Genomic DNA, 13,404 nt, shown 5'->3' on the forward strand with positions numbered 1-13,404 from the left:
GCCAAGTGCAGCATCTCGTTTTTTGAGCACTTCCAGGCATGGGGACTCCACCACTGCCCTGGGCAGCCTGTGCCAATGCCTGAAAACTCTTTTAATGAAGAAATGTTTCCTCATATCTAGCTTGCACTTCCCTTGGCACAACTTGAGGCCATTTCTCCTTGTCCCACTTGATGGGATACCTGGCTGGGGGCACAAATCTTCTTGGGCTGCCCCCACAAGGGGTGGATCTCTATGAGAGTCCAGGTGCTGGGGATGCCAGGGTGGCTGGCAGGGCCGTGCTCCCACACGTGGGCATCCCGAACTGCAGCTGTGTGATGGTTTGGCACCAGGCCCTGGTGTCCTGCTGTGTTTGCCCCCAGGGCCATGGCAGATGTCACTGTGCAGGCTCATAGGAACTCTGCCAAATTCTGTCAGTTGACATTTTTTTCTTGGCTTTTTCACTTTCAATTTTCTTTTTTTTTAAATGCGACTTTTTAGAAGCAATTTTTGTAAATCCTTTGGGTGTCTCGCAGCCTACCCATGTTTCAAGAGACTCTTTCTTTATTGATCAGAGTTTGGTTTTTGCTTCAGTTTGGCTCGTGGGAGGGAGAATCAGATAAAGACTCAAAATCAAACCAGTGTGTTATTTTGAATTAGAATGTCCAAACTCAAAAGAATATCAGCAGGGGAAAAGCCCCCAAACACCACAAACGTCTGCTTGGACTTGGGCTTTCAATCACCTGGGATGCACTTGGCTAGTGGAGCCCAGAGAGGTGAAAGGGAGAAGTGTTTGAGGTGAATGTGCAGGTTCTGGAGAGGTGATGCCAAGGAGGAAGAACAGGTTTGATAAGGGAGGGTGGAGAGGTGTAAATGGTTTTTCCTTGTGGTCTGGGTTTATAGGAGAGCACATCACAAGCACACCTTCCTCAGCCAGGCAGACAGCAATTTCCCATGCATCAACCACCTTGTAGGCTTGGCCATTACATTCCATTTAAAGTCCTCCAGGAGCAGGGATAAGGTTCTCCAAAAGAGGTGGACAAATGATTTTTAAACAACTGTGTTGTTAGTGCCCTCCAAGGGCCTGGGAGGATTCATCCAAGCCCTTGAGCTCTAAAACTGTAAACATTTCCTGACCTATTTCTCTCCTCAACCACCTGGGAAAGGTCCAAGGGAGTGCTGAGCCTGATCAGACAAACGAGGCCATGGGTTTTCTGTGTGCTCATCTTTCCTTGGGGTGTATGTATCTGAACTTGAGCTTTTCACTGCCATCAGTCTAATTACCAGAGACCCCAGTGACAATCAGGAACCTTCAGCACCAAGTCCAGATGCATAAAACAGATACTGTAGTTTTTAGAAGGGAAAAGTGTTCCTGAACAGTGTTAATAGTGGAGATCTCCCAGGTGTTTCACAGAATCATAGGATGGCTGGGCTGGAAGGGACTCAAAGCCCATCTCATTCCACCCTTGCCATGGCAGGGACAGCTCCCACTGTCCCAGGCTGCTCCAAGCCCCATCCAGCCTGGCCTTGGGCACTGCCAGGGATCCAGGGGCAGCCACAGCTGCTCTGGACACCCTGTGCCAGAGCTTCATCACAGAGAGAAATTTCTCCCCTATATCTCATCTAGCCCTGCTCTCTTTCAGCCTAAAGCCATTCCCCCTTGTCATATTCCTCCATGCCCCTACATGTAACACAGAGCTCCCCTGCACTCCCTGCAGAGGGATTTGCCATCAGCATCTCCACTCCTTGGGTTTGGCCACACACTTGAAGAAACACATTCCTCTTACCAGAGGAAACAGACCCCTCTCTTACCACCAACCACACCAAAGCACTGCCCAACTAACAGCTTGAGACACAAAATTCACTCCATTCAAGGCCAGCTTGGATGGTGTGGGGAGGCCCTGGCACAGGCTGCACAAAGAAGCTGTGGTTGCCCCTGGATCCCTGGAAGTGTCCAAGGTCAGGTTGGACACTTTGTCTAGTAGAGGGTGTCCCTGCCTGTGGCAGGGGGTGGAACTGGATGAACTTTAAGTTCCCCTTCCAACTGAAGCTGTTCCATGATTCTATGACCACAAAATCCCTGACAGGAAGGTACAGCCAGGTGGGTGTCAGTCTCTTCCTCTGGGGAAAAAGCAACAGGACAAGAGGACATAGTCTCAAGGTGTGCCAGGGGTGGTTCAGGTTGGACAGCAGGAAGAATTTCTTCATGGAAGGGGTGCTCAGACATTAGAAGGGGCTGCCCAAGGAGGTTGTGGAACCCCCACGTCAGAGGTGTCCAGGAAATACTGGACATGGCACTCACTGCTCTGGGCTGGTGACAGGTGGGCATCAATCAAAGGTTGGACTTGATGATTTTGAAGGAATTTTCTGACCTTAATGATTCTGTGGGATCTTCCTTCTGCCTGATTGCCCCTTCATTACCCTCTGTCCATCAGCACTTTATTGCAGAAGTTGGTTAGAGGTGCTTTCTCTTTTCTGCAAGTTTCACACTGATCTCTTGTTCCCATGGGAAAAGCAGAAATGTCTCCATGCATCTATCTCCATCTCCATGTCATTTCAGAGCTGGGACAGAGGTCAGTCCCTTGGTCACACCCTCAGTCACACTTAGGGAGTTCCCCAAACCTCATGTCTCACTTTCTGCCAGTCCCTGTCAGAGTCTCACAAGGTGACCTCTCCTCACTGAGGGTGCAGGGGTGTCCTGTGCAGTGACTTGAAGTCAGGGACTCTCTGGGAACTTGCCAGCTCAGATTTTGAGCTGCCACTGCTCTGTTGCATCTGGTGATCTGCCAGGGCAGCCAGGATGGATGAGCACCTTCAGTGTCACTACAGCCACTGGATTCCAAAATCTGTGCCTGCACCTCCTTTTCTCAGTGCTTGCTCACAGCTGGGCTTTCCTAAGAGCTCTTTGTTTTCCAGAAGCATTGTGCTGTTGGCATTGCTGTTTTGCTCTGACTTTTGGGACTTCATGGCAGCCAGGCTCCCAGCTACTGTCTCTGGCCATGTTCAGGACCCTCTGTCATCATCCTCTGTTGACTCCATGTCCTTGGGGGACAGAGACTATCTGTTCCCTTGTGTGAGGAAATCCTGTCCATCCAGTCCTCAGCTAGAAAACTGGAGACAAGGGGCAGAACAAAAGTTATGTTGCAGTCTCATTATCACTTTGAAATGTGCTCTTGGGGTCCCCAGCCTTGGAAACTTGGCCATGGCCCCTGGAGAAGCAGGCTCTGGGCAGTGGGGTGCAAGCAGAACTTCTCTTGAGGTCCAAAACCCAGAGTTCAGGTGGGCTTTACCTCCTGGCAAAGGGAGATGGGAGTTGGGGAAGAGCAGGTGGACTGTGCTGAGGCTGGCTAAGGCACAGCAGGAGGGGTAGAGGGAGGAGGAAAGTGCTAAGAGAAAAGCACAGAAGAGGGAAGAAGTTCCCACCTTACAGTCTCCATTGACCTCAAGGCTTAGAGAAGCAACATGAGTTTCGTAGCTCCTGTCTTCTCTAGAGCCCTTCCTGAGAGGTGGTGAATAGCTCAGGGATATCCATACTCACATCCCTGAGTCTGTGTCTCCCTGACAGGAGGAAGCACCTCTTTGTTCAGACCCTGGTGGTCTCTCCACCCTGGTCTCCTGCCCTTCCTCCTTCCAGAAGCACAATGCCTGATTCTGGACTGGTTCTTCTGATGATGGATTTGTTTTTTCTTGGCAGGATCTGAGTGAGTTGAACTCGACCACAGTGAAGAGCCCCACCAACACTGTGGCAGTGCAGAACCTCAAGGCTGGCACCATCTACGTGTTCCAGGTGCGGGCGCGCACCGTGGCCGGCTACGGCCGCTACAGTGGGAAGATGTATTTCCAGACCATGACTGAAGGTGAGTCTGCAACTGCTCTGTAAAGGTGACTCAGGGTCTAGAGAGATGTGAAGATAGACAAGCAGCCAGTCCCCTTGCTGTCAGTCCCTTTAAGGGTGTGTTGAGAAACCACATTCAAGACCCGGAGAGAGGCCTGGTGCTTGTTCCATGCAAGGAAGGCCCCAGTTTCTGCCCAGCCTTTCTGTTGTGGGGATATGTCTGCTCAGCTGGATGTAGAGGAAGCAAAATTTATGTTTTCTACCTGCGCAGCTGCTGATGACAAACACAGAGCCATGTCTTACTTTTCTAAATTTGTGCTGCTAAATAAAACAGACCAAGCCAGTTTTCAGGCCCTGGTGCCAAGGACAAGGCACAGCACACGTCCACAGGACTAAACCTTCCTCCCGAAAGGAATAGCTCCATCCACCCTTCCTTCTGGGACACATCCCACAGCCAGAGGGGAGTCCCGGCTGTCCAAGACCAAAGCCATACCAGGAATCAAACATGGCCCGTGCTCAGGGCTCTGACCTCAATGACCTGGAGGGGGATGGCACAGTAACCTGTTCCCTTTGCCCTGTGCCAGCCGAGTACCAGACCAGCGTGCAGGAGAAGCTGCCGCTCATCATCGGCTCCTCGGCGGCGGGGCTGGTGTTCCTCATCGCCGTGGTGGTCATCGGCATCGTGTGCAGCAGGTAGGGCAGCCTGAGGCACCCAGGGCGGGGCACTGGGGACAGGGCATGGCAGGGAGGGGACACAGGTGTCCCCACAGCGCAGCCCCAGCCCCGAGGGGCCCATGCTGTGCTCAGGTCTCCCTTCCCTTCCAGAAGACGGGGCTTCGAGCGGGCTGACTCGGAGTACACGGACAAGCTGCAGCACTACACCAGTGGCCACAGTACGTACCGGGGGCCCCCCCCGGCCCTGGGGGGCCGCTCGCTGCTCGGTTCGTGCTCCTGTTCACTCGGGGCTTGGGGAGGGCTCTGGGCAGGGTGGGCGTGTGTGTGTGGGCAGGGCAGCTCCAGATCCCTCCTGCCCCTGATCCCTGCCCTGCTCTCAGCTCTGCACGCTGTCAGGTGCCTGGGCGTGTCCTCCAGACCTCGGTGACAACCAACACCCCCTGAAGCATCACTGTCTTCTGTGCTGCAGTGTCTGCCACCACAGCATGTCTTGCTTCTCCAGCTCCTGAGCTTTGCCCATCTCCTGGGCAGCAGTGACACCCCTCCCTGACCTGTCCCTGTCCCCCTGCAGGAACCCACAGACCTTAGCCAGAGCCCATCCCAGTGCTCCCAGATTCCCAGTAGATAGGAGATATATCTATGTTTAGGTATATAATACAATACCTAACATGCCCTCTCTTGTAGCCTCCCTCTTCCAACATCCCTGTGCAAGGCACTCCCTCACATCCAGCTTTCCTGCTCAGCCTCACTGCACACCCTGCCTCACCCCAGTGCATCCTTCTTCCCCCATCCCTGGAAGTGTCCAGGGCCAGGTTGGACAGGGCTTGGAGCAACCTGGGATAGTGGCAGGTGTCCCTGCCCATGGCAGGGGGGGGAAGAGATGAGGTCATTTAAGATTCCTTTCAACCCAAACCATTCCATGATTCTATGATTAACCCCTGCCTTCATATCCCTGAAATTCCTTTCTCCCCCCTCACTGAAGACCTGTTGCTCTAATTTTGCTTTATTCCAATCTCAGTTGTGATTTTCCTCGTGTTCTACTTGCAGCTTCAGGATTTCTACCCTTTTAATACCTTATTCCTGTACAAATCCAGGCCTTGCTCAAAGCATGGAAAACACCAGCAGTGTTTCCACTCAGGACTCACTGTTGCTCCATCTTTTACCTGGGAAACATGTCCCAAAAGGCAGAGCTGCAGCCCTGTGGCCCAGCAGCCTGTGCTGGCTGCCTCGCTATCACTTACCAGGAAAAACGACACTTTTCAGGAGACATTATGTAAATGTAGCTCTCAGTTGTTTGTCAGTCTGGGCTGCAAACACACATTCACACATTCTCCCCAGGCCTGGTGTGGGATGTGACAGCTCCAGGCTGGGATGGGTTTAATCACTGTGCCTGCACCACTTGGAACAGGCCTGGTGCCCCAGGATGCAGCAGAGCTGATACAGCCTGGCTGCCTTTTAGCCCCTTCCTCACCCAACACACCTGGCCAGGGCTCAGTCCCTGCTCAGTCCCCAGCAGTGATTGCTGTGCAGACACTGCAGCAAATTGCCAAGGCCCAGGGAGCCTGTGAACCGTGCAGAATCCCCTGAATACAACCAGCATCCTGAAGCTGGAGTCAGTCTGGTGCTCTGTGGGGCTCCTTATTTAGGGAACTGTGAGCTCTGCTCTCCAAATAGCCCATGTTGGAGTGAGCCAGGGGCCAGAAGATGAGTACACAAAGGGGAGAAGCACAGGTGAGGGCTGTCCCACAGTGCAGGTGGCTGGGGTGTGGCAGCAGCAGTCCAGCCTCACCAGGTCCCATGGCGTGTCACTGTGTCCCCTGCTGGGCCTAGCAAGAGGAACCTGTCTTTTGTGATTTTCCTAGGGTATCCCACTACTTCTCTTGGGGCTCCCAAGAGCAATCCCAGCCTTGGGCAGGAGTGCCAGTCAGGAGAACAGGGCAGACTGGACTGTCCCTTCTGCTTGCACAGCTCCTGGAAGGGTCACAGATCCCATGGAGGAGTCTGCAGTTTGTAGTCCAGCCTCATGATGTGGCTCCTTACTGCTCCAACAATGACCTGTGGGCCAGTGTTCATGAAAATCAGTTTTAACAGTCTTGTGAAACATGGATCTGCATGTTGTTTCTCAAACTGTTTCTCTCTGTCTGCTTCGTGCCTTGTTTATGCAACTTGCTGAGGTAAAAGACTGTCACTCAAACTGTTTTCTCTTTGCCTTGATGCCAACCATTCCAGTTGCATCCATCTGTCTGACTCTCTCCCTCACCTTTCTGCAGTGACTCCGGGGATGAAGATTTATATCGATCCTTTCACCTACGAAGATCCCAATGAGGCTGTCAGGGAATTTGCAAAAGAAATCGATATCTCTTGTGTCAAAATTGAGCAGGTGATTGGGGCAGGTAGGTGACCTGGGAGTGGCTGGCTGGCCCTCAGCAGCACAGGCTCCTTCATGGTGCCAGCATTTGGGAGGGTTTAGCCTGATGCCACTAGGACTGATGCCACTAAGACCTTACTTAGCCCCAGGCTGCACTAAAGGAGCAGGGGAGTCCAGTGCAGGAGAATCAAGACCATCAGTTCCCATGAGCCCACAGGCAGTGCTCCTCATGGATGAGTGCAGCTGGAGGGGTGGAGAGGGAGGGAACGTGGGTCAGGGGGTGGGTGCTCAGCTCAGGGATAAGGGGTGGGTGCTCAGATCAGGGGCAGGGGTGGGTGCTCAGCTCAGGGTCTGAGGGTGGGTGCTCAGCTCAGGATCTGGGATGGGTGCTTGGCTCAGGGTCTGGGGTGGGTGCTCAGCTCAGGGACAGGGATGGGTGCTCAGCTCAGGATCTGGAATGGGTGCTCAGCTCAGGGTCTGAGGGTGGGTGCTCAGCTCAGGATCAGGGAGTGGGTGCTCAGCACAGGGACAGGGGTGGGTGCTCAGCTCAGGGTCTGGGGTGGGTGCTCAGCTCAGGATCAGGGGGTGGGTGCTCAGCACAGGGACAGGGGTGGGTGCTCGGCTCAGGGACAGACAGGGCAGACACAGCGGGGGCCAAGGGTCCCTCAGGGGCACAGCAGAGGTGGAGAAGGCTCATAGGCCTTACTTGTGTTCACAGGGGAGTTTGGTGAGGTATGCAGTGGGCATCTCAAGCTTCCAGGCAAAAGGGAGATCTTTGTGGCCATCAAGACCCTCAAGTCTGGCTACACGGAGAAGCAGAGACGGGACTTCCTGAGCGAGGCCAGCATCATGGGGCAGTTCGACCACCCCAACGTCATCCACCTGGAGGGGGTGGTCACCAAGAGCTCTCCAGTCATGATCATCACTGAGTTCATGGAGAATGGCTCACTGGACTCCTTCCTGCGGGTATGAGATCTGGCAGTGTGCAGCTTTAGAGGCTGTGCTAGCACAGAGGGGATTTGGGGGGAAGGTTCCCTTTGCAGTGGCCTTCCCAGCCTGCCCTTCCCTGTCACTGGGGCAGCTGCTGCATTGTGCAGAGGTCTGTGCAGAGAGCTGGGGGTGACAGCACCAGGGCTGTCATTTCTTATGTGTCTGTCCACTCATCCCAGCGAGAGGCTGTGCCTGCCTGCCCACAGGTGCACGTCCAGACCGACCCATGGACACATGGACACCCGTGGAGGGACAGTCTAACACAGCTTTAACCCAGCAGGACCCCACCTCCAGCTGCTCTGTCTAAATAGTTTTAGTTCTGGGTTTGAAGTGGGCAATTGACTCTGTTGAAGGGAAGTAACCTGGTCAATGGGAATAGATTGTCCCTTCTGAGCTCTGCTGTGCAGGGTGGGTGCATTTTGAGGTGACAGCAGCTGCCGTAGTGGTGCCCTTGGGATGTGTGAGGTGACTCCCAACCCCTGTGAGCTCTGCACTCCCCACCCTCCCTGGGAGGGAATGTACTCATGGCTTATCCTGCCGTGGGTGTGGAAAGAGGCTCCTGGCTTTTCCCTGGGCTGTGAATCCGCTCCTGTGACCCGTGTCCGTGTGTCCCTCAGCAAAACGACGGGCAGTTCACGGTGATCCAGCTGGTGGGGATGCTGCGGGGCATCGCCGCGGGCATGAAGTACCTGGCGGACATGAACTACGTGCACCGGGACCTGGCTGCCCGCAACATCCTGGTCAACAGCAACCTGGTGTGCAAGGTGTCTGACTTCGGCCTCTCCCGCTTCCTGGAGGACGACACCTCCGACCCCACCTACACCAGTGCTCTGGTAATGCTGCTCCTCAGCCAGGGAGGGCCAGGGGTGCAGGAAGGAGTGGGAGAGGGAAGGAGGGACCTCCCCCTGACAGCAGGGAGCACTTTTCCAGGGTGTCAGCAGTGGAAACGTCCCAGATGAGAAAGAGCAGTGAAATAAACTGAAGAAGATTTTCCCTTGCAAGATCCTGTCATTCCTGTCCTTCCTGTTGAGCCTTCCTCCGAACATGTCTGCAAACACACACATGTCCCTGAAGAGCCCTTGGTTGGGATCATGCTCTGCACCTCCCTGTATGATCCACCTGGGATCCTTTGAGATGTGATCTGCCCTGACAGATTTGTTGCCAGGGCAGCAAGTCTGAGTTTCTTACCATCATTGTCCAGTCATGCTGCCCTGCTGCCCTTCTTCATGTCATCTCACTGGCTCAGCCCCAAGAAGGATAGACTGAAAGTGTAGGAAATGTGGGTGGGTGCCAGATACTAGATACTGATCTTCCAGAGAGTATCCAATTTAAACAGAAAAACACTCCTAAAAGTGACTTCATGTTCATGTAACAACTCCCAGGAACACCTTGGTGCCGTAGACACAAGTGCCACCAAGAACTTGTGGCTCATGTCAGGCTGCAGAAGGTGCCCCAGGACCAGCGGATTATTTGGTTTTGCTCAGGGAGAGCTCAGCCAGGAGTTCTCATAAACACCACACAGAAATGCTCTGCACGGTGCATCAGGATCAATGCCCACGTCAGGAATCCTTGGAAATCAGTGTTGATAGGGCTGGGGCATGACCTGTAGGAAATCACCTCTCCTGGGTCTTTTCAAGCTGGCAGTGATGAGATGTCTGGCATAGCTCTTAGTAAATTTTATCAGTAGCTAAATACCTAACAAACACCTAAAAATGTGTGGGTTTATTCTCATCCGTGTAGCTTCAGACATCAACTCAGCCATCAATGGTTTTTGCAAACACTAATAACATTTATTTTTCATATATCCCTTACAGCCAATTAAATTTCCCTTTGTTAACTAAATACATGGTGTTTACTGCTGTTCTCTATCCCTGGTGTTATGCCTGTAGCTTTTCTCTTTAATAATAAATTCATCATCCCTAATTTATTCTCCTTAAACTGTGGGCACTGTAGCAGGATATTTATTATCCCTAATGACAGATTATGTGCACCTACTGTATCAGAAGTATCTTCCTCTGCAAAATGGTTTTTGTCATCATTCTCCCAGTGACCCTGTGTCCATGGGTAAGCAGAAGTCACAAGTTCTGGCCTGGGAGGTTCATGGTGGACCTTAGGAAAGTCTTTGGAGTGGTGAAGCTCCAGGTCAGACTCCATGGTCAGTTCCTACAAGAATCCTCCAAAGTCAAGTTTCTACTTCAGGACCTCTTTTTAGCCATTTTTAAAATCCACTGCTTGCCAGGAGTTCTGTCAGGAGTCTGCCTGATGGAGAGGACATCCTGTTTGGTATGGATTGCTTTGTCTTCCCCTTTTGTGGAAAACAATATTTTGTCTGAGGTTTGTGGCTGTGAAAAGATTAAGAAACATTATCTTTTTTCATTATTCTGGCATGAACTGGGGCTGAGTCTTATGAAGTCCTGAGAGACCCTTAATAAGACATGGCAGTTGTTCATTGACAAAATATAATGTTTTTTAATCTTCCCACAGCCACAAAACACAGATACTTCTGCTTATTTTTTCAGCACAGGGGAAGATTTTCCCTTCAGAAGGTCCCTTGAGTGAATGGCTCAAGTCCAAAGCCCCTGGTAGAAAATCAGGAGGCAGGAAGGGCTTAAGCAGAGCCTTCAATCCCTGTGTCCCCATTTGTGTGTGCTACTTCTGTGCTTAACTCCTCAGAGGGAGTGGAGAATCTGATTGCTCCAAGCTGGATGACAGAGACCCCAGTGCCCACCCAGACTTATCCCATTTCCCACCAGTGACCCCCCTGCCCATGCTGAAGGATCAGAACCTGCTGGATCAGGTGTAGATCTGCAGACAGACTGGGACACCAGGACTCAGGCCAGAAATGGTCTCTTGCTGACTTCAAAGAGTGGAAGCTGTAGATGGCTGAAGAGGAAAGTGTTCTAATTCCCTTTATTCTGCTCTGCAGGTAGCCAAGTGACAGCAAAAGGATAGAGGGAGATCAGTTTGGTTTTTTACATTCCTGGCCATTCACTTTCTGCCGAAGACCCTCTTAGCACTTGGGCATTTTGCCGTGCAGGAGCAGGAGGCAGGGGAAGGAGCTGGCCTTGGTTAAGGTGGTGACAGGAAGGCTGAGTGACCTTCAGGGCAGTAATGAAGAGACAGAGCCAAACTCTTTGCAGTGGCACCAGATGATGCAATAAAGGGGTCATAGACAAAAACATGGCTGGGGACGTTCAAGGTGAGCAACAGGAAAAGCTCCTTCCTCAGTAGGGTGTTGGGACAGGTCACCAAATGGGGAGAATCATCATCATCATCTTGAAGGCTTCCAGCATGGCTGGACAATCCACATCCACCCTGAGGGACAGACAGTCCTGTGCTTCCTTCCTTCTGGGATTTTACTAGAATATCCCAGGGAAATATCGTGGACACTGCTATTTTTATTTTGCATCTGCTCTCTCTGTTACCATGCTGTTTTTGCCCTGCAGGGTGGGAAGATCCCGATCCGATGGACGGCACCTGAGGCCATCCAGTACCGAAAGTTCACCTCAGCCAGTGACGTGTGGAGCTATGGAATTGTCATGTGGGAGGTGATGTCCTATGGAGAGCGGCCCTACTGGGACATGACCAACCAGGATGTGAGTTCTTGGGGAACCAGGGGCAGGAACACTGCAGTGGGGAGCATTGCAAGGCCAAAGCATGTCCACAGCCTGTCCCAGCCTGTGGCATGTCCAGAGCCTTCTCTGTTGTGGCAGATGTATGCAAGGTCAACACCTTTGGAAGCAATAATGGGAATAATTTTGGGATTTATTCTGGCCCCGTGGTGCTGCTGTGGCAGAGATTGAGGATGGCACAGCACCCACTGCACAGGGTTAAGGGGAGCATCCCAGGGGTGTTGGCAGGTGCTGAGGAAGGGAAGGAGCAGGTGGATGAAAAAGGAGATGTTCCTGAGCTGAGAGCCTGTGGAGCAGAGCTTCATCTGCTGGGATCACAGACACTCCAGGAAAGTCTGTTAAAAAGCCACGCAATGGCTTGGGTTGGAAGAGACCTTTAAAGATCATCTCCTTCCAACCCTCTGCCATGGTTAAGGACATCTGCTAGATGGTCATTAAATCTCCCATGGGAAGCTTGCACTGTGGTCTGTTAAGAACCACAAGTAACTTAGACACAGCTAGAAAGCAAAAGCATAAGGTACTTCATAACATGCTCAGTTTTAAATATTTCATTCCTCTGCTCTAATTCAGGTCAAACAGTTACTTGCACTCCTTGCTCCAGGGATGTTTTTCCTGCAAGGATGGCCCCTGGCTGCAGTCCCTGCCCTCAGCACAGAATGCCATTTCCATGCTCCCTGGTCGTCTTGGTGTGGTACCTGGGGCTCAAAGCCCATCTGGCCAGTGGCATTGAGTGCTGTGAGGATGCTGCACCTGCATGTGTGTGTCAGAAGGCCACTTTTAACTCTGTCTCTCAGAACAGCTGCCCTTCCTCACATCATGAATACTCAGGATGTAACACCAAGGTCCTGGGTGGACCTAGGGAATGCAGAAAGCTTGTCCTGGCTCTTGCAGTATCTGCCTGGCTTCCAGTGTGTCTCAGAGCAGCTCTGGGGAGTCCCTTGGAAGCTTTCAGACATGCACTTCTTCTCCACCATGCTGTGGGCTCCTAAGGTCTTGCCTTACAGGGAGAGAGTGAGAGCCAAGCTCCCTGTCCCTCCTGTCTCCTCCCTGACTCCTGTCCCTGCTCCTGTCAGACCTTTTCCATCTCAATAGATCTCCATCTGTGCCACATCAGGTTTCTCCAGAGTGGGGATATTTCCTCCCTAATGCCTGGTGGGAAATTTATTAATGTGAATTCCTAAGTCTGGAGCAGGGGGATGATGCTTTAGAACTTTTGGCTGTTCACAGCCTCTGCTACACCAGGAAAATGTTTCCATCAGTTCTTGGAGGTAGAGGGATGGGACTTAGGGGTCTGCCTTTCTCACCAAGGACAATTCCCTTCCTGCTAAGCCATTGTTGTCACCTTAGTTTCAAGCATGTCCTGCACCAGATGTTTTGTACCTTCCCTGTCCCTTGTCCTTCTCTGGGAGCTCTTCCCTTGGAGGTTTCCCCTGCCACGGCTGCACTGCTGCGGCAGCACCACTCACTGTGCTGGGGATGGCAGAGCTGTGCCTGTCCCTGGCACCTCCTGCTGCCCTGGGGATGGCAGAGCTGTGCCTGTCCCTGGCACTGCTTACTGTGCTGTGGATGGCAGAGCTGTGCCTGTCCCTGGCACCACTTGCTGTGCTGGGGATGGCAGAACTGTGCCTGTCCCTAGAACTGCTCACTGCCCTGGGGATGGCAGAGCTGTGCCTGTCCCTGGCACCTCCTGCTGCCCTGGGGATGGCAGAGCTGTGCCTGTCCCTGGCACTGCTCACTGCCCTGGGGATGGCAAAGCTGTGCCCGTCCCTGGCACTGCTCACTGTGCTGTGGATGGCACAGCTCTGCCATCCCGGGCACCTCCCGCTGCGCGTCGCTGTCCCCAGCCCCTGCTCCCTTTCCGTGCCGCAGGACACGGTGCCCCAAAGCTGTCACCACTTAAGCACAGCTGGTCCTGCTGTGGAGGAGCG

The 13,404-nt window shown here is 52.8% G+C and overlaps 1 protein-coding gene across 2 annotated transcripts in view; it reads left to right on the top strand.

Annotated features, from left to right (window-relative positions):
• EPHB2 (EPH receptor B2) overlaps nt 1-13,404 on the top strand; it is a 134,394-nt gene that overhangs the window by 113,396 nt on the left and 7,594 nt on the right. The window contains exons 7-13 of one of the 2 annotated variants that reach the window (XM_058818689.1): nt 3,671-3,833; nt 4,396-4,504; nt 4,637-4,704; nt 6,757-6,879; nt 7,573-7,820; nt 8,462-8,677; nt 11,291-11,440. In XM_058818689.1, the coding sequence (XP_058674672.1) occupies nt 3,671-3,833; nt 4,396-4,504; nt 4,637-4,704; nt 6,757-6,879; nt 7,573-7,820; nt 8,462-8,677; nt 11,291-11,440 (1,077 nt within the window). The remainder of the gene's footprint in view (nt 1-3,670; nt 3,834-4,395; nt 4,505-4,636; nt 4,705-6,756; nt 6,880-7,572; nt 7,821-8,461; nt 8,678-11,290; nt 11,441-13,404) is intronic. The other variant, XM_058818690.1, reaches the window with a different exon arrangement.

This window comes from Ammospiza caudacuta, chromosome 22, assembly GCF_027887145.1.
Source record: "Ammospiza caudacuta isolate bAmmCau1 chromosome 22, bAmmCau1.pri, whole genome shotgun sequence".
NCBI classification, from domain to species: domain Eukaryota; kingdom Metazoa; phylum Chordata; class Aves; order Passeriformes; family Passerellidae; genus Ammospiza; species Ammospiza caudacuta.